Here is a 25,729-nt window from a genome sequence, read left to right on the forward strand (position 1 = left end):
TAATTAGACATAAGGCCTTTAAAATACTGTACAGTACAGTACTGAATAAATTGGAATAGATTAATCCAGACCACTTTAAAAAGTCCCATGTAACACACAAAGGGCAACAACTATAAGGTCCAGATGTCAAATGTAGGACAAAACAGATGATGCATTTTCAATTATAGGATCACTTACCCATTGATGCCATAAATGCTAAGACATTATTTGCTAAATATTGCTGTAAATAATAAACCTCCAAATCATGATTCTTACTTTATGGGTTATTAAGCAACATTTTTGACCTAGTACATTACAATAACTTATTTTACTACTTACCCGGTACATTAATTTTATTTAACTATTAAAATTTAATTTTCGTTTATATTGATTCATTTGCTAAAATGCACAATTATAAACTCCCCATCTATAATTCTCTAATAACTGCCTTCTTTTCTGTGGTATTGAGGTTCCTCTTATCTTTCCCTGATGTATCCATTCAACTCTAGCCAGGTAACAGGGCTTCAACTTGCAAATAATGATATTCTACATGCAAAGAAAAGCCGGTGAAAATGTTGGAGTAATGACAGATCAAACTGCACTCGCACACAATGAAAACATAAGGTCAGTATGTTTACCCTCACAGTAGGTCTGGAAGCCACAGAAAAAATTAAACTTGAGAATAATCTGTAGCACAGTACAAGCTTAGTAAAGCATTTTAATGCTTTAAAATGTAAATGTATTATTTCAAATATTTATTTCTTCAGTTTTTGATTAAGAGATGATTAGCAAAAAATTGAAAAAATAAATATGATCAGATGGAAATTACTTCACATAATCTAGATTTTCACCGTACCTTCCCTCCAGAAACTGAATAATTTGTTGACAAACTCAAATTTAGACGGGAGATCCAATGGTCGGAATTTATCCATTGTTTCAAAAACCCAATTTTATGGAGGGCGAGATTTTGGAGGGTGCACTGTACAATAGTAGTTAGTTGGAGTGAGGTTCTATTGTAAAGTCAAGCCAACGGAAAAACAATTGTTCTAAATTTGTTAAGGCCTAGTTAACAATAATTCCAATGAATGCAACGTGTACACTTTATTTCCTCAGAATCTATCCCTGCTATCTATTCCCAAGTTGCTGATGTAGTTCCCAAGCACCAACACATTAAAGAGGCCATAACTTCAGTAACCAGTACTGGAGTCATGAAAAAACTTACAATGTAACTACAGTATTTCTAAGTAATAAATTTCCAGTTTTTTTTTTTTACATACAGAGGGACATATTTATAATACCATTGGTTTTAGTCATAAGCATGCACAGCTTATTACAGTATCGTCAATAATAGCACAAGAATATTTACCCCATTTTAAATAATGTGTACATTTTGTCTATGTACAGTATGAGTGATTTATACAGTGTTAGTATTCAATACGAGAAGAAAAAAATCAGAGTTTTAGAAATGTTCATAAATTATTCCAGTAAAATTCAAACTATTATTGATGTATTAAATAACCTGGCAAAAATATCCGAGGCACACACGACAAGTAGTCGCAACTGGCACAAGTTAATATTTGCTGCACTAATAACACCTTCATTTAGTGTTTAATTTTGTTTCAAGAAAATTGGCTAATAGCCAATCAATCTTTGCTTTGTCAATATAAAATTCATACAACATTTCTACTTACAATACTTCAGAGTTTGGATTTAATAAAGTTCTAAATGCTGTACAGTAAATTATTCTTATTACAGTACAATAGTAACAAATTTAGTTACTAATTCTCGAGTCATAAAACAGTATGTTAAGCTTTCTTCTCCTGCATATGAAATGTTATATAACATTGTTTTTATTTTATAGTGCAAATCCATTTTATTTACTATTATGTTCATTTAGAAATTACTATCTTGCATTTTTTACTTTACATTTAAACTACAGTAATTTCAAATAATGGCTTCATGTCTAACCTATATACTTGTACAAAAATATTTTACAAACTGAACCTTCAAAAATTCCATTCACTACACTGTAGTTTTTTCACCTTAAATTTTGTGATTTTTCAATTACTTTTTTTTTTAACAAGCTAATGTATTACAAATGGAAAAGGAAGAAGCTTTTGATCACATCCTTTATAGCTACAGTAGCAGGCTGATAAAGCACTTGCACAGTCATAGCCGAGTTTGATTTAATTGTACATTGAGCCTAGAAAGTTTTTTTTGGTAGCCACAAGATGAAAAAAAAAACATAGTATTGGGCACACAGATATAAACACAATGCAGAGAGTAAGTCATAATATCATGGCTGAAAATTAATAACCCAACTCATACACACGAAAAGATAGGAAAGTGACAGTGTTTTTGTCCATCCTGGACCCAAAGTGTCGTAATTCCAATCTTTTCATGTGTATGTTATAATTTATATTCATTGGTACAAAGTAACTGCTGCTAGACAAAAAATAAATATATTGGATGTTTTCAACTACAGTGTAGCTTAAGAAAATACACAAAGAATCTTCACTAAATCAGTCAACATAGCATCCTTTTTTTTTCCACTGTGTTTTTTTTTTCCATTAAAAAAATAGACACAGGCACTTGAAAAATATAAAACAAAGGTACTTTTAACTCAGATATGTCTTCATAGTTTTTTGCTAGGATCGTAATTTTCAAATTTCCATTTTTGTCTGGATTCCGACAAATTGCAGTCCTCCATCACCAACTTCTTCCTGTCTTGAGTAATAGCAAGACATTTCTTACTGCTACCATGCGTTATACGGTTTGTCTGAAATATATAAAGTAATCATGAAGAGAAAACATGTACATGAACAAATCCACAAGTGCTGTGACCCTCGTCACTGCCCTTGTGGATTTGTTTATTTGATGCATCATGCTATTGTGATTTCTGTGTGTAAATATCACTATATTATTATTAAATTATCCCCTGCATAGCAGTGGATTCTGCCCCTTCCTACTATCTTCAATATCAGCATACTCCCCTTCAACATCAAGAATTGCCAGCAATACGTTCCAAAATGTATTGTCCAGTCTCTACTCTTCCCCCCCTCCCACCTGCCCTGCCTTCCATGAGAGCTGCCCACCTGCGGCTTGCCCTTTCCCATTTCACCACTCGTTAACGACCATTACTCTGCCGACATCTCGTTCCATACCCCGTTACCTCACCTGTCTGAGGTCACCACCTAGTATATAAGCACTTGCCAGTGGCATGGTCCAGCAGGAACCCTTCTGGTGCCCATTTGACTTGTGTATCTTCCCTCACCTCGACGTTCTTACGACGGGTGACGGTATATGCTCAGAGCATTTTGTATAAAGTGCAGCATTCACCATTATTAATATTAACGTAAAGTAACTTGTATATACATTTCTTTGTGTAAAGCCAAGTGGTTCAGGTTTTTTTGTCATTAATGGTTTATTATTATTTTCTGTACAATTTAAGTGAATTTTTGTTAAGCTTTATTAAAGTAAAATATTTAAAGTGTTTATTCTCTTGTTCATTTCCCGCAACTTACACACCGAGAAGGATTAGCAGTTTTAATTTACATTCTCTTTTTTTTATTATTATTATTGTGTTTGGCACACAACACCTGCCAAGATAGTAGCTGTGCTATCACCGAGCACGTCACGGTATATAATAAAATTGAGTGATACATGTAACAATAATGTCACGTGAATCCCCTGCATAGCAGTGGAACTGCCTTTTCCCCTCACCTTCAATGCCTCTGTACTGGAAGTTTACCTCTACACCAGCCCAGATGAGTCATCAGTCCTGCCACCTCTTCGCCTCTCCGTACCCCCAGGACCTGGCACGGCCTGGTATGACTCGGAGGCAAGCAGGGCGCCTCTGCTAACCATTGGTTTGCCCTCACAAACAAGCAGTTAGCCACCTTCAACTAGCAGTGGGGCGCCTCAACACACAGACACTGCCAGCCACAAACCAGCAGAAACACAGGATCCGGCAGCTGAGTGGACAGAACACTGGATGCCTGATCCTGTGGTCCCGGGTTCGATCCCGGGCACTGGCGAAAAACAATGGGGGCAGAGTTTCTTTCACCCTGATGCCCCTGTTACCTAGCAGTAAATAGGTACCTGGGAGTTAGTCAGCTGTCACGAGCTGCTTCCTGGGGGTGGAGGGACAAAAAAAAAAAAAAAAAAAAGCCCCGAAGTCATTTCAAGATAACCTCAAGAATCTCAAGATAGCAGTTTGCTAGTTAACCAGATGTCCACCTTGCATTGACACTGGATGAGTCATCACCGCCAGACTATATAAAGGGCGCCGCCTCCCTGGAGAGCCAGTCTCTCAGTGCTCTTGGATCACCTTGGTGTCTCGCCCGTCATCTGCCTTCGGCCTACACCGTGTGTCTGATGCCGTGGTGGTATGGTAGCCGTCTTCAGTACACCAGTATATCTTCATGCATTGTATTCACTGACTTTCTTACAGCTTATTTTTGTATTAATTTTCATATTATCTTGTCAACCTTTGCATTATATGATTGCCAAGTGTTCTCAGGTGCCATTTTTGTTCATTAATATTTCAGTAAATTGTTTTAAATATTTATTTGATGATTTTCACTTGTTTCTACCAGTGACTTCCACACTGCAAGGGCCAATAGCAGCATTTTTTTTTTATTTATGTGATGGAGAGCCATATTATCTTGGTTCAGTATAGCTGCAATACCACAACCCATCACAATAATATATTAAATATCCCAATATGATTTGCTAAATGTCTAAGAATTCAAATATATTAGCTTCTCGCTTAGTACAGTACTCTTACCCCATTAAACTACAATATTTTTTTAAATGTCCAAAATGCTTTTTATATATATGGCTTTATTTAATATATAAATTTACTTAATACATGTTGTCGCACCAGGTGAATGACTGCAGAGCTGCCTTGGCTGTTCCAGAAGTGCCTGGTGCTGCCATCTGGAGTCGAGCAATTGCTACTAGTGGATGATTACCCTAATTGGGAGTCTCATCTTGAGAGTTGTTTAAATTTGCCTTGTCCATTTTGTTTCACTTCTTTTCCGATGGCTTATTTCTCGGTTAAAGTGATCATGAATTCCCTGCTGTGTGAGCCTTAGTGAGGGAGTCAGGTTCTGGCCTCTGGTCCCCAGCAGGTTTTTAATGACTTAAGGACCTGATCAGATTTAAGGGTCCCGGTAGTACAGTCGGATTCGTTTTCGACGCACAATATAGAATTCCGGGTTCGAATCCCGGGCAGGACAAAAATGATTGGGCACATTTCCTTTCACATAATGTTTCCGTTTACCTAGCAGTAAGTGGATACTCAGGAGTTAGTCAGCTTGTTGTAGGGTTGCATCCTGGACAGGGGTTAGTAATTCAGCCTTGGAAGGGATGGGGGGCCTCGATAAAAGCCTAAATTGTAGGAATACACACTGGCTACCTTTACCATGACAGTGAATTATAATTATACAACTTGAAATATGTATGTATAAGTAACCAGACTGTTAACAGCAGGGAACCACCATGGACCAACCAGAATGCAGCATTTCATTACATTAAAGGCTGCTTTTTTAAATTGCATCTTCTTGAGGTTATCTTGAGATGATTTCGGGGCTTTTAGTGTCCCCGCGGCCCGGTCCTCGACCAGGCCTCCACCCCCAGGAAGCAGCCCGTGACAGCTGACTAACTCCCAGGTACCTATTTACTGCTAGGTAACAGGGGCATTCAGGGTGAAAGAAACTTTGCCCATTTGTTTCTGCCTCGTGCGGGAATCGAACCCGCACCACAGAATTACGAGTCCTGCGCGCTATCCACCAGGCTACGAGGCCCCACCATAATTATATATTTAATATAATTATTGCAATTAAATTTATTAGTTAAAATTCTGTTAAACATAATAAATCTTGATTCTACACGAGTAATACTACATAACCCGATGCAAGAGAGTAAAATAACTGAAAGTTTATTGAAACTATGTGGTAAAATCCGATTCTACACATTTGACACTTAAAATATTTGAATACTCTAAGCTTTGAATAAACTTACATTGTACTAATAAAAATATAAAAACTAGCAAGTACGTAAAGGAATCCACTTGGGAGGCAGAAGAAATGGTGCTGTATGGTGGTTATGTCATGTTTGGGTCTGGTCTTCCTTCATTTTTTTTATATTACTATTAAACTTCATTTCATTTTACCAAGTTTAATTAGTTTAAGGAACAGTAAATATATAATTCATTGTGTTTTTACTTATTACACAAGGTAGTTATATTTATTGTCATGCATCTAATTTTTCCAGAATGCATCCTTTTTTTATCATAAGGTTCTTATCTTAAGAGTCATTTTACAGAGTCCCATCTTACACGGTGTCTCAAGGAACGCATTTTCTTGCAAAACTTGGCCTTGTAATTATTTGCTACAAGTTGAGAAATAGTTACACATACTTTTCATTACAATACCGTATCCAGATTCTGAAACGGTTTGATGGAATTTGTTCCCATACACTATGTTAAAGCAACCTAATAGAACAAAAAGCATTACCTACCTCTGGATTGTACTCCCAGTATTGATTGCCCTTGGAACCATGACAAGGGTATAGGATGACATCTGTTCCAGCATAATCCATGCATGCTTCATCTCTCCTTATTTCTCCTTCTTTGCTCAGCATCCAGTACTAACAATATAATTGTGTGTTAGAGGATTCAAATTATCTCAAAGCTCAACAAAGGAGAAAAAGTATCTAAATTATGCAATAAAATTGTTAAAATTTAATAGTAAAACTGCATGTAACATTTATGGTTTGGTTTAAATAATTAGAAAATTGTTAATCTAATATTCATTGCTATTATTTGAACATTTAATATATTATGAAAGTAAAATATTTGTGACTTGGGTTAAAATACTGTACAGTAAATGCACCTAAAACTTTTCTGTGTACTTCAGTGTCAACAATGTAATAATTATAGTTAATGCATCAAAACATTCTTATAAATTTTAGCAGAGAAGTCCATTACAAATATCAATTGGAATCTTGCGCACGATCTGTGACAATTGACCTATGAGAGGGCAAGAAATGTCAGCAGTTTAGGAGTGCCTGTACCAAATTCACTTCCTCCTCAGGAAACAAACAGGAAATAAAAGGGCAAGATCATCAACAGTGAGAATGACCAAGAGTACACCTGGAAATGTCCCAACATAGAAAATCTACTGACAAGATGGGCCATGAAGTCTGACAGTATATCCTGTGTAAGCGATGTGAACCTCGTCAAAGCCTTGGTGGCTGAAAAAATATTTATCAAGGCTAGTGAAGAATCTATGCACAGGAAAGAAAACTCGAACTGTTAATTAACAGTAAATTGCTCCCAGGTAGGACAATCCCCAAATAACAAAGAATTGAGGGACCTTTAGAGAAGTCCCTGGCTTCCTAGCTTTATCAAAGCCACTAAAAGTGGCTCATGGGCTCAAGTGGCTCAGCCACTAATAGCTCATGGGTAAATTTAGGAACGCTAGGTCCAGATCTTTAAAATTAACTAAAGCTGGAGACAAGGGGAAAATTGGACACCAACATCCAGGAATAAGGCAGGCTGTTCAAGAAGTCTAATGAATGACTTTCCTGAAAGATAAACACTAACAATGTTGGAACACCCATTCTTTCTGTGACCAGCACATAAAAAAAAGTTGCCTGCTGGCCAATCAGAAGCAGGAACTTTACAATGCAACCAGAAAGTGACTGGGGATTAAACCTCCAACCAAGAAGGATCCGGATCAGATGTATGGTCCCTGTCCCATTGCATGAACAACAAATTCTGCATAGCCCTTGCAGTTGGTAAGCAAAACTGAGAAAACCCGCAGAAAACAGGCACATCTACCACTTGTGCAGGACAATTCCCCAAGCAAAAGGAACATATCCAAGAGTGTACAACAGAGCAGGAGGGTCACAGATGAAGTAAACCAGAAGAATTAGAGTGACAGTTTGGGTGAAAAATTCTCTCACTGGTTCCAATTGAGATGCACAACATCTAATATAAATGCCTCTGTTGTGGAATAGAGGCACAAATAGTTCTGTGACCACATCCCACACTTTTTTGTGGGGTGAAACTGGAGGACACCAGCCATGAGTACTCTCAACATACCCCAAATATGAACCACATGGAATGTTAAATCCAGATAATCCAGAACATAGATTCTGGCCAGAGTCCAGCACCACATCAGGAGAGATTGAGAAGTACAGTATCTCCTTTTTTGCAAGGTCTGAATGCACATCCTTGCAGGAGAGAGATGTAGCAAAGCACCTTTCAAACTGCTACTTGTTCCTGATGTTGATGTAGGTGCACAGCAGCGTTAGATACCAACACCCCACATCTGGCTTGTCAAACACTGAAAGCAAAGCTTCACCTAATATATAACTCAACAGCAAACAGCTCAAGTGATGGAACCCCTGGAATCGAACCTCCAAAAGCCAGAGGAGAAAAGCACTGTAGTAGTAGAGCCATCAGGGTCATCAAGGCTTACAATGATGCGTTCCATGAGCTGGCATTCATGGAAAATAGTATGAGGCCATCAGCCACATCTAGCCCAGGGAGGGTATAAACTGCAGGTAAAGAAAGCATACAAGATCATCCTGAAATGAGAATAGACTACCAATGACTGAGCCTAAATACGAAGCAAGCCAACTTAATGCAGTATCTGAGAGGGAGGCACTGACTGTGTCCTACCAACCACAACCAATGACAGCACTGTACACCAGAGTTGGGACTTTGGTATGTTCACCATAAACCCAAATTAGCCCAGAATCTGCACCACTGAATCTCTGGCTAACAAGACAAGATTGGCAACTGGAAGCTTAAACAACCAATTGTCAAGATGAGTAAAATATGGAACCCCAGACAAGTCTGGTAAACATCCTGGGGATCAGGTGCCTGAAAAGAAGAGCTCGAAAGTAGTAAGAGGTGTGTATCAGCCAATTATTGAACCTTGGATGGAAATGGTCCATCCAAATGGCCCCGATATCCTAACAGATATCCAAGAGGTCCAAAGATACAAGTTAAGAGGTGTCGGGCTCATAGCAAACTACAGAGACTGTAGTTATCCAGAATGTTGGACAAGGGATATGAAAACTGACCCATACCAAGTCAAGAATTGACCGGGTCTTGTGGGGTGTGTGTCTGCACCATCTGGAACTCTTTGATATGACCTGCAAGGATTGGATCATAGACACCACACCCCTAGATGTGGGCACACAATAGTGTGGTAGAAAATTGTACAAGACCCAGGGACACTCCAAGAGCAGCGGGAGTCAAATCCCACAAGAAACTATCGGCAACAATCTGAAATTGTTATACACAAGCATACCTTGTCCAAGCCCTTCACAGCCTTCTAGGAGGAGGAAAATTGGGATGATCTGAACAAACATGGGCAATCAACACACTAGCACCAGTATATCATCCAGAATACCAAGTTCCCTAGGGCTAACCATGCCCCAGTGGAAAGTGGGTGGGGGTGGATTTCAACCAAAACACCAAGTGGTTGGAATGCTGCACGTGTGGAATCCAAAACCTGATTCACATCAAGGAAAAGGAGGGAAGAGAAGGGAGAGGACATTAGTAACATGAGCAGCCAAGCAGATTCCTGGAAATGATGCAAAGCCTGCAGAAATGCACCAACAATGAAGCCAAGAAGAAATCCTGAAGCTGCCAAAACCTTAAGTACAAAGATAGGGCAGGATCACAGAAAGCCTCTTTGACAAAGTAAAATGATTCTAGTACACACAATATTACGTGTTAATATCTTATTATTACGTGTTAATAATATTACGTGTTATCACAGTATATAACATTAAACATGCACAAAATCTCCTTGTACAAATAACAAAAGGGGAGGTCAGAACCTGATGCCAGCCAAGAGGCGGCCAGACTTCCGAGATGACAAACTCAAAAGAGAAGTGGTTCCAATCGAGATATGCGGTTCTCTTCTCAAAGCAGGAGCAAGAAACTTTGCCGTGTCCATCTTTAAGGCAGGTGGAACTTTGGTTACAAGTATGATTTTTCTCTCCCCATAGGAGGATAGAAAGCACTCAAGGAGGTATTGGGATAATCAGTGACCAAGAGGGATCAAAGGCATCATAATGGATACCATTTGCCTCCAATGAGGAAGGAGGATCATTCTCCAATCTAGTAACTGTATCCCAACATGAAGCAGTAAGAAAAGCCTGAACATTAGCAAATTAGATATACTCCTTCTCACTGTCTCCTACGGGGGAAAAAAAAAAAAAGTTCAGCCGAGGTTACCTAGCCCCAAATTTAAAGTCTGGAACAAACCTCATTGGAGGTTTGAATTGAAACCTCCTGAAACACCAACTACCAGTGAAACCCCTGCTAGCTCCTTTACAGTTAAGGGTGGAAGTTGTTTAGCAACTGCAGCAAGTGGAGGGGGCTGGAATGCCAGGGACAAAAAGGAGCGTAAGCTGCAATCTTTAGGGAACCAGGAAGGAACTCTCAATAATGCAGTACTGGCTTTATACTTCATGTTTGTGTTTGATATACAACAAGATGAGGTTACTGGGTGTTGGTGCGGCTCAAAAATAACTCCATTGCAAGCATTTTGGGGAGTTCATATTTCAGTGGCTCAAAACCACCAGAAACATTTTTAAGTGAAGACAATCAAACACTAATAATAAAGCTTTACACGAGAACACAGTCATTTAGGGAAAGAGCAAATAAATATTGTAAGAAATTGCAAATCACTTTACTGTACTGTACTGTTAATTATAAAATACCTGAAGTTTTTTGCAGTAAATAAAAAATCTGTTCTAAGTACAGTACATAAAATGTTTATCAAAGAAAATGAAGATCTATATGTATAAAACAAGTCACTTATATACTGTGAAGTGTATAGTGATATAAGTAAATAAGTAATTATCAAAAAATCACAGTATATAAACTGCAGTACAGTATTTAAATTCCTCTGAATTATCCATTGTTGTAACACGAAAGTACACTCTAGCTTACAATTCCAGTATTAAATATACTTCTGTATTATAGCTGCAACTGCAATATAAATCAAAGAATGTAACTGTAATAATAAATATCTGACCTAGATGGTGCTTGATTAAAATGCTCTGCCTCATAGATTAATGATGGGGTATACAATAAACTGGCAACTGCTGGCAGCAACAGTCAGAACAATCAACAAGGTTACATTGAAGACTTGATTATTGGCTTACCTCTAATAAATAAGCAAAAAAAGTTCCTTTTCCAAATTAGGCCATATTTTTCTTTTAAAGTTAGTTATTTGGTGGTACAGTATACCTTAATTAATGCTACTGTACTGGCTTAACTCACTTGAAAATTAATTTTTTTTAAGCAACTTGATAAAAATATACACATGATATATTAGTAACAAAGTTTGTACATCATATACATGAAAGAAACAACGTACTTAGCTTTCAAAGAAAGTGATGAATCTGGTGACAACAATCAAGTTAGAATCACTTACCTGATTGCCACCCTGACCATGGCATGGCCACAGTCCCACTGGTTTGTGATTATCCTCAGGTTTGGCAGCCGAATCCACACACTGACCGGTCATCAGGTTGTGTATCTGTTGCACATAGACAACACTAACTACTACTGCCACAATAACCATGCAACTGGCAGGGTTCAGTATGGCTGAAGTTAGGGAGGGAATTTATCAAAAGTACAGCATCATAACTGTATTCGCAGTGCTCAGTATGGCAGAAGTTAGGAAGGATTCTATCCATGGAACAGTCATGTTACTGTAGTGGTAGTGCACAGTATTGGCAGAAGTTAGGAGGGGGATTTAACAATGTACAGCATCATTACTGCCCACATTCAAGGACAAATGCTGCTACTTTTGTATATTAAAACAAACAGCTTAAAGCACCCATAAGCATCATATAGTAGTAGAAGAAAAACCCACAGGTGGAGTTGTGGATGCGGCATTAAGAATGTTAAATTATCAAGCTGACATTAAGAAAATGTTAATTAAACAAGCAGATACACAAATGTAACTTAAGAGCAATAACACACTTAAAATGAACTATGCTGGTAAGATTTAAGACTACAGTACTGTACTACCATGAGTACAACATATAAAGTCGTGTGCTTTCATATAATTACACTATTATCCTAGTCAAATTAGTATTGCGTGATTTGCAGAGATTCAAGTAAATATTTTCCTGTTTGCATTGTCATTAGATGAACAACTTAATGTATTTTAAACTACAAAATACCTTGATCCTAACAACTGTAAAGATGGGAAATCCGAGATTCAATGAATAACTATGTGGTATATTATGGTAAATAGTTTAACTGTAAATATGAAACGTTTCAGCGCAAGACTGAATAAAGGCAGACTAATGTTAAAAAATTCAAGGAACAGGAGAGATTCTATTTTTTGAGACAAAGAGAATGTGATAAGTGTACTTGGGCCTCTTTTTCAAGTGAAAATGAAAATATTACCATCTAGCACAAAATAAAACAAGAATCAAGTGGCTAATGATAAGCAAAACAGTGTTGCTCTCTAGGACAAGAAAGTACCTCTCTGGTTCTATCATAAACAGTCAGAGGCAGGTCAAGTTCATACTGACACAGCAGAAGTGGCTTCAAAATAATATTGTTGGGTCATACAGTTCTTAGGGAGAAACTCGTAAATACTGTACAGTATTCAATCTAGTCTGGAATACTCAAAGTTCATTCAGAGACAGCTAAATCCCTATTTGGTATTGCACTCTTACCAATTGTTAGTTTGCTTATCTACACACTACACCAGGCAATCTCTGCTTACAGGAAAATAAGGGACATACAAGAGGCAATGAGCAATCAAGTGCACTTTGCAGGAAGATGCTGTTTAGTCATACAAAAACTTGTTTCCGAGCTATTCCATTCAGTTGTTCCAAAAAGAAACCATATTATTGTAATAGAAAATTAATAAAATAACTGCAAAGGGGCAAAAAACAACAACAAATTCAGCCTATTCTTATGGTTTGCCAATCATCAAATGTGAGGTGGTTTTTGCCTAACCATAAATGTTTGATACTAAGCAGCCCACCCAACCTACTGATATTGTGGCTGAGATGGTAAACAACTATTTTAATCAAGTGTGAGGACAGGTTGAAAATTCTTCTGTCCTGTACAATGATGCCCCAAAAGCAGCTTCAGGGGGCCAGAGGAGTCTAATGGCCCAGCAGGATGCACCTGAAGGTACCAAGAACCACTGCCAGAGGAGGAGATGGTCAATTGAACAACAACTAACCAAGGCAATTTACTGGCAGCACAGACAGGGAATTCTAGGGAGTTTTCTAAATACATGTGTAGTTGGACATTCAAAAGTCAAATGTTGGAGGACATCACAGAATTGTAAACTTCTACATGTTGTGGTCACAATAGCCGAAATGTACGAACCATAGTACAAGGCACCACGATGAGTACAAGGTTCTGGGGGGGGGGGGGGGGGGGTAGGCATAAAACGTGGCCAAATACAGGAAATTCAAAATCTTACAGAGTGACCAGGCAGACACTAATGGTGAAGGGATGGATAGATATTTAAGAATGCCTTCTACTGAACACACAGCTGTTGTGGATTGTGTTGAGGACTAAAACTCAAGAAGCCACAAGAGAAGTTACGGCCAATGCTTGCTATCACAATGAGAATTGCCTGTTGGATCTCATCTGGTTGAAACAAACTACCACCTGCACACTGCCTAAGTATATCCAAAATGTCTGATATTCTCAGCAATATCTAGCAAGTCTGTTTTCTTTCTGCTTATTATGTCATCTTTCACTTTCTTTTTACAAAAAAGCAGCTCATGCTTGTAAGCGAGGATCATGCTTCTCTTCGTCAGTCCTGCTTTACCTCCTTTGGTCATGGAGAACACACAAATGTGTGTTCATCCTAAATGTATCTGTTTGGTACAAAATTCATCTTTTTTCAGGAGTGCAAACTTTATGCAAGCATAGATTTGTTTAGGCCTTTATCCATTTCGCTCTGTCGTCCAAATGCGACCTCATGCCAGTATCTCCTAGTTTCTTGACAGTCCATCTGAGGATCCATCTTAAACTCAATAACCATGATGCCCTGTACTGAGGTCTGCATATCCAAGCTACTTTGCAGAGTGGTTAAGTTGAGGCAGCAACAGGAATACCCCTCCAGTGCTAATAACATGCAGAAGACTGCCATGTAGAAGGCAATGCTAACATCCAGATGACCATCTGATAGTCTGACAGGAATGCTGGGTGGATTTACGTGCAACTTCCAGGCCTGCTGAATGTTTCCTTCCTTTGCGGCATTTTCAGAACCCTTCTGCAACATGAGTGAATTTTTGCCTCGAGTTTTATCATTTTCTCTTCGATCTTCATGAGATTTCTTTGCAGTAAAGACCAACAGAGTAGAGCTTTGAGTGGCTGAGTGCATCCTTTGAACAGTACACTCTGTTCCTTCCATTTCCTCACGAGTATTCTGTATTACTCAATACGTAGAACTTGATTTAGTATCAGAACGAATTTGAAGTCTGAGGTCAAAGTACCCTGTGGTGTTGGTGCTACTCCTTGGTAGCAGTCTGGTTATTGGCCATGCAAGCTTACTGCCAATTAGCAAGAGTGACTGACTTTATGCACCAAGTATTTTTAAGAAAGAAGATTGATTCATAGTCAAAGCCCTAAAAGATCATCACACACTGAACTTTATATTTATCTAAAGCTAGTATGACCCAGTAAAGATGGTTTGAAATCTCTGTTTCACCAATGTGGAATATCTACCCATCTTTACTATGATCCTTTCTAATGAAATCAAAGGACGGAGTTTGCCTTAGGGAGTTGCAGAGAGGGACCTCAGACACGTAATACAGTACTGTACTGAATATACTACTACACATATGCTGTAGAAGCATGCATACGAAAATTTAAACAGCTACTTAAGTATTATACAGGTAAGTAATATGTACAGATCTAAATGTGTAGACCAATTCAATCTACACTCTGGAAAGAGTTTGGTATAATGCAGGAGCAAATTAAGATTAAAGTTAAATAGCTATGACATGCAAAGCTCAGAACCAAACACCAGCAAAGCAATGAAACACATGCAAACCTTCCAGTGTTGTCTGCCATCATCTCATGTCCTTGCTCCTTGTGGCTTGGTCTCTATGGTATCCTCTGACCACTAGCAGTCTTCGAGGAGGGGGACTAAGAACTACAATATATCTACTGCACGGCTAATGAATTGCTCTATTGTGGCTAGGTTACCTGATTACCCCCTTGCTTGTGGCAAGGGTAGAGGCCCACAGCTTTGTGCAAGTTAGCCCTGCGTGCAGGTGAGTCGAGGCAGGTAGACCCGCCCGCGCCCAAGTTGCGGACCTGTTAGCATGAAGGACATAGCCCATGGGCGGTCTTTAATCCCCACTACTCTATAATCCCTTGATATTGTTTATGATATGAAATTTCGTTTATATTTAATATCCAAGTAAAAGGGCTTTACATTTTTTTATGGTTTAAAAATACTTCTATCTTTGGGAATACAATACTTTGAGAGATGAAGGTTGGTCATGGTGTAATAGTGAGAACATCAAAGTCAAAAGTGATATAGGTGCACACAAACAAAATTGCTCAACAAAAAAAGTGAATGCAGAGTGAAAAAAAACTTTAACCACAATCACCTAATCAAGTGGGATTACTTGACTGTCATTGCAGAACTGTGACTAAAAACTGATAAGCATGATCAAGTATATAATTAAGCTTTTTCCATAATACTTACTGATTACATTACCATTGTATCAAGCTGGCAAATTATTATACATCCTATTAAATGTACACATGAGGTGTATATGCTATTGGTTTGCTAAGATTGTCCTAGCAGAGTGGTAGTTACTAGTTAACCTATTACTGGAGTTGATAATTAAAGGTCAGCTAGAAACAAAAATTACTCAAAGCTAGAACCCAACAGTCTAATCACAGCTATAGTACCCAATAATCAACTCTCAGCTAGCACCCAATAATCTACTTACAGTTAGTAACTAATAATCTACAAGTAGATGCACAAAAAAGTACTGCAAAAGTATAATGTACAAATAATGTCAGTATTGTACTGATGGTGCCATTCTTTGGCCCTATACACAATACATATGACTATATGTGATCTGCACAACTTCAGTTTGTGTAAATTTCTTCAGTTTATTCTTTGTATTTGAATTTGTTTCAGCTGTCATCTTTACACATCCTCACTTATTAAGTACATCCATAATACATGCTCACTTCAGAACATCCATACTGAGGTGGTGGTGGGTGCTAAAATCTTTTAGTGTTTCAAAGCATCATGTGACAAAGTACTAGGAAGACGAGACATTACAATAATAGTTCTCATCCTATAACTACACATGGGGTAACTACACACAGACAAGCATTTGAACACATGTTTGCTATACATATGCAGTCATAAATGTATGCATGTATAATCACATATGCATGCTGTACATGTAAAAGTGTACTTTCAATCTGAAAATACACACTTTCAGGCATGTATGCAAATACATCAATGTGTGAATCATTGGTAGTGTCTCAGAAAAGAGTTTGCTTCATTCTCAACTTGCAATCTAGGATCCTGAGTTCAATTCATGGGCAGGACAACAATGGTTGTGCACCTTTCCTTTCACCTAATGCCTCTGTTCACCTAGCAGTAAATAGACTCCCTGGAGTTAGGTAACTGTTGTGAAGTTGCATCCTGGAGATGGTCAGTACTTTGTCCTTAGATGGACTTCGATATAAGCCGAAAATATATACATACAGTATATTTCCTGTCCACGACAAAACGAATAATTTACTGAATTCGTTTCAATTTTTGTTCTAGAATTTTGTACTATATATAACACACACACACACACACACACTCAATTTGGGTCATTTATATAAATTTATAAATACTGTACTATATAAATTTATTTATGACAAAAGAACATGGAAACTGCATTACAGCTGACCTAAAAATCCCCTCTAATGCATTGTGTATGCTTTTCACCAAGGATCCCCTTCCAGCCAGAGGTGGTTCTCCCTTTCCCAGTTTATAAATATATCTAAATTTAATATATATAGTATAAACATTTAGGGTTCAGGTAGAATATTGGGGTTCGTTCTCGACTCAATCAAGAATTCGGTGTTTGAATCCCAAAAATGGTTGGGTGCAGACGTATACGTAAGAATGAACCACCATCACAGCATTTCTGCCTCGCCTGTAGAACTACCGGTAGCAAAAACAGCAGTAACAGGCAAAGGCTGGCTCCTCCATTACTCCAGTATACGTCTTTACGTCTGTTTTCAAAAAGAGAATTTTAATTTTTGTTGGCACCTTTGTTTCATAAGCTTGAATCTACGACTTTTTTTTCGTGAAGATGTAGGTTTCAAAAAGTCATCTGTGTTAATTCCTGCTACTATTTTGTACACTGTGATAATATCACCTCATTCTTCTATCTGATATCTTTAATACTTTCTTCTTCATAGCTCTTGTTTTTTTTTAGTTACGTTAGTCATTTAGTGGCATGTCTTTGTACCTTTTTCAGTTTAATGATGCGCTTCTTGATTGATGGGCACCATACAACCACTGCATATTTAAATTTTGGTTCTGTATTTAATATTTTGCCATCCTCGCCCACAGGAAGGGTATGGGGGTGCACGATACGTGAACTAAATTAAACTAACATTTATTTAAATGCAATTCTGAAGCTGGGAAGTGTAGTGTATAAAAATGTTCCTCATGTGGTCTTCAGGCGATAATTTTCTATCCAGGACCACCACTAGTTCTCTATCAGAGTTTTTTAAAGTTTGCCACAATTTTTATGTTGTGTGGCCTATTTTCTCTTATTCCACATTCCCATAACATGGTATTTATTGACATTAAACTCCATTAGCCAATTGTTGCTCCAGACATTTATTTCGTCCAAGTTACTTTTAAGGGCATGACAATTATCCAAGTTTCACAGCTTTTCTAATAGCTGAGCTGCATCAGCAAACATGTTCATATAACTATTTCTTCTGGTAGATCATTCATATAATGAACATTACTGTGCTTGAACTGTACCATGAGGTACACAACTTAACATTTCTCCATTATGACTTTCTGATTACCGCCCCTCATTTTTCTATTGGCTACGAAAATATTCTTCAGTGTCAGATGTGTCCCTATATAGCACGTTCTCCAGAGTGTTCCCAAGAATACTAGGCTGTCATACTAAATTGCCTGAGCCTAATCTACTCAAAGACTCGCAAGCCGAAATCGGAACATTACGACAATTTCGTAAGACTTCACTTTTTTTAGTACACTAGTTTTTGGCCTTGGGCAAATTAACTGGTACGTCAAAATGAAATGTTTGCAAAAATGCAATTCAGGAGAATGGGTTACCCCCGTCACCTCCACCAGTGTATTGCCATTTCCTGAACAACCTCTAATGTGGGACTCTAAAAAGCCTTTTTTAATTCCAAATAAATGCAGTCAATCCAACCATCTTTTTCCTAAAAAACCTCCGATTCATTCATAAAAATTAAGTAAATGTTACACAGAATGTTCCCATTTGAAAACCATACTGTGTTATTACTGTACATCATTTCCCCTCCATGTGTTCTACCTATTTGGTTTTAATCAGTTTTCTAGTGTTTTGACCATCATGCTTGTCAATAATAAAAGTTTATAATTAAGAGGGTCTTCCCTGCTACCATTCTTGCAGACAAACTATATCAGTCTTTTTCCATATACTGTATCTGCTCAGAATACAGAAAGATTACACAAAGTACACAAAGATTACAGAACAAATTAATTAAAACTAGGTGCTCAGCACAGATGCGCATTCTCTCAGAACCCAAGGTGAAACTCCATCTGGGCCCACTGCCGTGTTTTTACCTAGCTCTTTGAGCATCTTTCCACTTTGTCTTGAGACACCTATGTACTCTATGGTATTTTCTGAAATTTGCATTGTGTCTGGTTCTCTGAAAACTTAATTTCTAACAAACATACCTTGGAACTGTTCATTTACTATTGCACACACTTCCTTTTCATTCTCTGTGAATCTGTCCCCCCCCCCTTAAAATCTATGGATTTTATCCTTTACATGCATTCGCAATCCTTTTCTCTGTTTCTTTCTGCCTGTTCTCACTACCATCTCACCGTTTCTTGCTTCTTTGTATTGTTGGTACATTTGAAGGTAAGGCATCTTCCCATACCAATTCCAAGTTTGTCTTTTGTTCTTTGGACTTCTTGCAATTTATATCGAACCAATTTTGCTTTCTAGTTATGCACCTCTGATTTGCTATAAATTTTGTTGTACCTTCATCAATTCTCACAAAATTGGGCATACAGTATATCCGATTTATTTTGTAGTTTAACAACAAATTTTGCCAATCAAATTCATTAAAGAACTTGCCAAGTTCCCCCCATAGTGTCCTCTCCTGAAATCAAGTTTTTCAACCGTTTCATTTGAAGCTGTTGAAAAAACTTGCTCATTCTTTTTTTAGATTATAACATTTCACATTTTATTTCCAAAAGGACATGGTCACTCTTACTAAAGGGGCTCCCTTCCTTCCTCGGGTATGTCAAATATTTCTTCTTTCCTGGTGAATTTCAAATCGAGCATTAATGGAACATCCTCTTAGCCTGTTTGAATGTTTCCAAGGTGAGGTTAACGAATCTGTCAGTCAAAATGTCCTTTGTTCTTGCTTCATGGGCTCCCCAGTCAATTGATTTAAAAGTTGAAATAACCAAGTACCAACAATCATAATTTATCTATCTGCTCTTACAGTAATCTCTTGATCATTATGGAGGTCCTCTAGTTTGTCGTCCAGCTCCTCCTTTGTCCATGTGTTGCTTGCTGGTGGACTGTAGCTAGGCATTTAGAATTATCAGTTTATCATCCTGACTGCAAATCTCCAGAGCCAATATGTCAAGTTCTCGTGGGTTGTTGATTATTAATTCTCACACCTTTAGGTGTTTTTTTTTCATCAGCATGGCAACTCTTTCACCTTTTCAGTTTTTTCTGTCCCATCCCCAAATTAAGTATGCCCACGGGAATATCTCATTTGAAATAATTTCAAGTAAGTAAGTAAGTAATTATCAAAAGAAGGCACCAAACCGGGAAGGCTATGTAGCACCATCAAATACGCAAAATAATCAGAGGGCGCTAAATATCACCAAGGATGCCAATACGAGAACAAAAACGCATAAGGCGAACGATATCAAAAGTATCCGAGTCACCAAGAATTCTATCGAGGGACAGGTGACCGCGAGGGGCGGTCGGAAAGCAAGACACACGCTCGTCCTGGAAGTCAGGACATTCAAGAAGGACATGCACGACCGTAAGAGGGACAATGCAACTAGGACAATAAGGAGCAGGGCGGCGCTCCATCAAGTGACCATGGGTTAAGCGAGTATGGCCAATACGCAACCTCGCCAGAGCTGTTTCCCACCGCCGGTTACGGTGGAAGGAGGACGGCCACGAGGAAACACAACATTTAAGAGTACGTAGCTTGTTACCAGTAACAGACAACCAAGAAGCCTGCCAACGGGTAAGGACTGAGGAATGGATAACCGGGTAAAAGTCGGAATACGGAATGCCTTTACGAGAGATGGGACAAGAGCGGACAGCTTCCTTAGCGGCAGCATCCGCACGCTCATTTAAAGACACGCCAATATGGCTGGGAACCCAACAAAACTCAACCGACTTAAATTTACTGTGAACGAGAAACAGCCAATGCTGGATCTCGACAACTACCGGATGAACTGGATTAAAGCACCCGAGAGCCATGAGGGCACTACGAGAGTCAACAACAACCACAAAGGAAGACTGACAACGAGAAAGCAGGAGACGAAGAGCATAGAGAATAGCATAAAGTTCTGCTGTAAAGATGCTAGTCTCCGGAGGCAAGCGACACATATAAGTGCGATCAGGAAAAACAACAGAGTAGCCAACACCGTCCGCTGACTTAGACCCATCGGTGAAGACAGAAACGGAGCGGGAGTGAGAAGAAAAGTGCTCGAGGAAAAGGCGTTTTAGAACTGTAGGAGGGGTAAAAGCTTTAGTGATACGAGTCAAGGATGTACAAAACCGCGGAAGAGGGACCCTCCACGGGGGCAAAGAAGGAACAACACGAGGAGAAACATCAGAAATACGAATGGAAAGAGAATCCTGGAGGCGAGATAACCGGACAGAAAGAGGGAGGTGGTGAAGAGGAACAGGAACCGCAGGAGGGGTAAAAGTTAAAGCACGACAGAGGCGAGAGGAAGGATGTTGCAAGGACCGCGCAAGATAGCGAAGACAGTAGCGATCACGGCGGTCCTGGAGAGACAGGAAGCCAGTGTCAACATACAAGCTAAGGACGGGAGTCGAACGAAAGGCACCAGAACTGAGGCGCAACCCAGTATGGTGCAAAGCATCAAGACGGCGAAGAGTAGAAGGAGAAGCAGACGAGTAAGCAGGGCAACCATAATCGAGCTTAGACAGGACGAGAGAGGAATGTAAAGCAAGGAGAGTGCGCCTATCTGCCCCCCAAGAAGTATGGGACAAGACCCGAAGGAGGGTAAGGGACTTAGAGCACTCAACACGGAGGTAAGAGATATGGGGAGACCAAGACAAACGAGTGTCAAGGAATAACCCCAAAAGCTTCGCGGAATCTTTGTATTCAAGGGGATGACCATAAAGTGACAAAGAGGGACGAAGAACAACCCGTTTCCGCGTAAAAGTCATGGCACAAGTCTTAGAAGTAGAGAACTTGAAGCCATGACCTGTGGCCCAAGACGACACGGCATCAATCGCAAGTTGAAGCCGGCGTTGAAGGAGAGGCGAATCATCACCCTGACAACAAAGGGTAAGATCATCGACATAGAGAGCGGAGAAGACACCAGAAGGAAGAGAGGAAAGAAGACCATTGAGGGCAACCAGAAAAAGAGTAGTGCTCAGAACACTACCCTGGGGCACACCTTCGTATTGCTGAAAAGAGGGAGACAGAGCGGTACCAAGGCGCACCCGAAAGGAACGACGAGAGAGGAAGCTGCGGAGAAAGAGAGGGAGATGACCACGAAGGCCAAAAGAATGAAGTTGAGATAGGATATGATAACGCCAAGTGGTGTCGTAAGCCTTTTCTAGGTCAAAAAGGACGGCAACAACGGAGGTCTTCGCAGCAAAAGCAGTACGAATATAGACCTCCAAGTTCATCAGGACATCTGTCGTGCTGCGGCACTTGCGGAAACCAAATTGAGAAGGGGAGAGGAGGTGATGGTGTTCCAGGAACCACATCAGACGAACGTTAACCATACGTTCAAAGAGTTTGCAGACACAACTTGTGAGAGCAATAGGGCGAAAGTCCTTAGGGGAAGTACCCAGAGACCCCGGTTTGCGAACAGGGAGGACAACGGCATCGAGCCAGTCCTCAGGGACTGACGACGACTCCCAGATCCGATTATACAGACTCAGTAAATACTGAGACGTGCTCGGAGGGAGATGGCGAAGCATCTCATAATGAATACCATCGGAGCCCGCCGCCGTAGAACCGCAGAGGGCCAGGGCAGAACGAAGTTCAGAGAGAGAGAAGGGATCATTATAGGGAAGCTGAAGATGAGTGCAGAAATCTAAAGGACGAGACTCAAGGACAGGTTTACGAAGAAGGAAAGATTGGGGAAGATGAAGACCAGAGCTAACAGAAGAAAAGTGGGAACCCAGTTCGGAAGCGACCTGCAACGGGTCCGCCACAAGAGTATCATGGAGGTGAAGGACCGGTGAAACATCGGGAACGAACTTACCCGCTATCTTGCGGATACGCTTCCAGATCTGGGCCAGAGGGGTTTCGGACGTAATTGTCGAGACATAAGATGCCCAACATTCACGTTTAGCCGTACGGATGGCCCTACGGGCCACCGCACTCGCTTTCCGAAAGAAAAGAAAAGAATCGGTCGTCTGCCTACGGCGGTGCTTCTTCCAGGCTGCACGCTTACAGCGGACAGCCCGAGCACAGTCCGCATTCCACCAGGGAACGCACTTCCGTGGACCCCGAGAGGAAGAGCGAGGAATAGAGCGGAGGGCAGCGTCGAAGACAGTGTCATGAAAAAGGAGGAGAGCGCGAGAGAGGGGCAGAAGGGAGAGGTCAGAGAGAGTAGCACTGAGGGAAAATAGGGTCCAGTCCGCCTTAGCAAACTGCCACCTAGGGAAAGAGAGGGAAGGGCGAAAAGAGAAAAAGGAAACAAGGATGGGGAAATGATCACTTCCATGGAGGTCATCAAGAACCTGCCATGTGAAATCTAAGTAAAGAGAAGAAGAGCAGAGAGAAAGATCAAGACAAGAAAGGGTGCGAGTTCGAGAGTCCAAATGAGTGGGCTCACCAGAATTCAGAAGAGACAGGGAAGAAGAGAGGAGAAACGGCTCAAGGAGGCGACCCCGGGTATTCGTCAGAACGTCACCCCAAAGAGAATGACGACAATTGAAGTCACCCAGCAGGAGCACAGGCTCCGGCAAGGAGTCTAGGAGGTGTTTCAAATCAGGAAGAGAGAGCGGGACACTCGGGGGGAGATAAATGGAACAAACTGTGTACCATTTCCCCACAAAGATACGAGCAGCAGAACAATGGAGAGGCGAAGGAAAAAGTAAAGGAACAAAGGGAACATCAGCCCGAATCAAGAGAGCAGAAGAATTAGAAGCCCCAGCAATGGCTGGGGGGGGGGAGAGAAAGGAATAGCCACGAAAACGACCAGGACGAGCACCAAGCATCGGCTCCTGGAGACAGACACAAAGGGGCGAAAACCGCGAAACCAGAAGTTGGAGTTCGAGGAAATTGGCGTAATAACCTCGAACGTTCCATTGAAGAATGGACAACGACGAGAAGAGAAAGGACAAAAACAGAGAACAAGGAAGAAACAAAGGCGAAAGACCAACAGAGCACGTTAAAGAATATCAGGGTCGGGATCAGGGTCAGCAAAGTCAGGGTTAGGGGGCATGGGTAAACTGAGCAAAGACGGAGGGAAGGAAACGGGAGAACAGATCAGAGGTGGGCGGGCAGGGTCCGGAGGAGGAGGAGGAGGAGGAGGAGGAGGAGGAGGAGACAACGGAGAGGAGCAGTCAAGGACAGCAGCAGGAAGAGGGGGAGTAGAAAGAGAGGAGCGCACCCCAGCAAGAGCAGCAACCGAAAGGGAAGCAGGGGCCAAAGAAACCTCCATAGCAGGAACAGGGGGCGCAAGCACTGAAACGGGAGGGGAAGGAGCAACAGAGCCAGAAGGAGGAGCTGAGGAAGAAAGCGAAGCCTTCTTACCCGCCGGGGAAGAGGAAGGAGAGGAGCCAGGCTTACGCTTCTGACTTAAAGAGACCGGTGTCCCAGCAACTACGTACCGGGCAACGGATTCCAGTGTCTCAACAGGAGAAGCCGAACGAGAGCACACACGACGGCCGTTAGGAGAGCGATGGACATCCGCCCGCACCGACAGGCGGCGGGGAGAGCCGATAGATGGAGGAAGAGGATGGGAAGGAGGATCGGAGGGGGACGAGGAAGAAGACACAGAAGACACGACAGACCGGGTAGAAGGAAGGGGAACCCCAGACAGAGGACCAGGAGGAGGATCCTTCGGGAGAGAACCCAAAGGGACAGAGGAGGGGGCAGTGGGCGCATCAGGGTCCAAGGCCTGGAAACGGTTGCGAGTCTGAGGAAGGCGGGAAGGACGAGGAGAGGAAGAGCGCAACACGCGAGCATAAGAGATATTAGCATAAGGCGGGAGCCGGCGAACCTGGCGCCTCGCCTCAGGAAAAGATAAACGCTCCCGGTGCTTCAAGTTGAGGACGGCTGCCTCAAGCTTGTAATGGACACACGCACGGGAGAAGGTAGGATGGGCCTCACCGCAGTTGAGGCAACGAGCCTGGGGAGAAGCGCACTCCGACTTAGAGTGACCTTCGCCACCACACAAAGGACAGAGAGAGACAGTCCCGGAGCAGCGGAGGGCACCATGCCCAAACCTCCAGCACTTGTTGCAGAGCCGAGGAGAAGGAATGTACTCCTGGACAGAGCACCTGGCACCAGCAAGAATGACAGAGGGTGGAAGGGTCCTACCATCAAAGGTAATCTTCACAACCCGGAGGGGTTGACGGCGACTACCACGAGGGGGACGAGTAAACGTGTCCACCTGGAGAATAGAATGGCCCTGGGCAGCGAGGATATGTCGAATATCGTCGTGGCAGTCGCGTAGGTCCCGAACACCGGTCGCAACATGGGGCGGGAGCAAAATAGTGCCAACACTGGCATTCAACTGAACGTTCTTCGAGACCCGAACGGGGGTCTCGCCAAGGCAGGATAAGGCAGCCAAGCGGGAAGCAGCATCCTGAGAAGGAGCAGCAACGACACGTGTACCGAGACGAGTGGGGTTGAAAGTAATGGAGGCATCCACGGAATCAATGAGATGTCGATGGAGGGAGAAATCGTCAGGAGGCGCAGAATCAAGAGGGAGGAGATCAAAATATTTGGCCCACGAAGCGGGGCCAAACAAGGCTTGATAGGTAGCAGAACTGGAAGGAATCGAGCGAGGGCGGCCGTGACGAAGACGGCGGTGAGAACCCCCAGAGAGAGAGGGGTTAAAAGGCGCAGTAGTTACAACTAGAGAAGGAGCCACGCCAGGGGACGAGGTAGTCACCACTGGGGGCTTGGGGCTCGACCCAACCACAGAGGAGGGAGGGGAGCCAGAGGAAGGAGTCAGAGAGGCCAAAGGAGGAGCAAGGTCGGGGCCCAATGCAGCGGAGGCTACAGAGCCCGGTC

General features: G+C 41.3%; 1 protein-coding gene across 2 annotated transcripts in view; it reads right to left on the bottom strand.

Annotated features, from left to right (window-relative positions):
• Positions 1–1,065: 1,065 nt before the first annotated feature.
• The window catches only part of Pgant9 (polypeptide N-acetylgalactosaminyltransferase 9), a gene marked incomplete at its 5' end in the record, with an annotated part of 37,336 nt that continues 12,672 nt past the window's right edge, over positions 1,066–25,729 (bottom strand). The window contains 3 exon segments of one of the 2 annotated variants that reach the window (XM_069329988.1): positions 1,066–2,758; positions 6,505–6,633; positions 15,218–15,328. In XM_069329988.1, coding sequence (XP_069186089.1) covers positions 2,615–2,758; positions 6,505–6,633; positions 15,218–15,328 — 384 coding nt within the window. 2 annotated transcript variants of the gene reach the window in all.

The sequence above is a fragment of the Procambarus clarkii genome, chromosome 23, assembly GCF_040958095.1.
Source record: "Procambarus clarkii isolate CNS0578487 chromosome 23, FALCON_Pclarkii_2.0, whole genome shotgun sequence".
Taxonomy (NCBI): domain Eukaryota; kingdom Metazoa; phylum Arthropoda; class Malacostraca; order Decapoda; family Cambaridae; genus Procambarus; species Procambarus clarkii.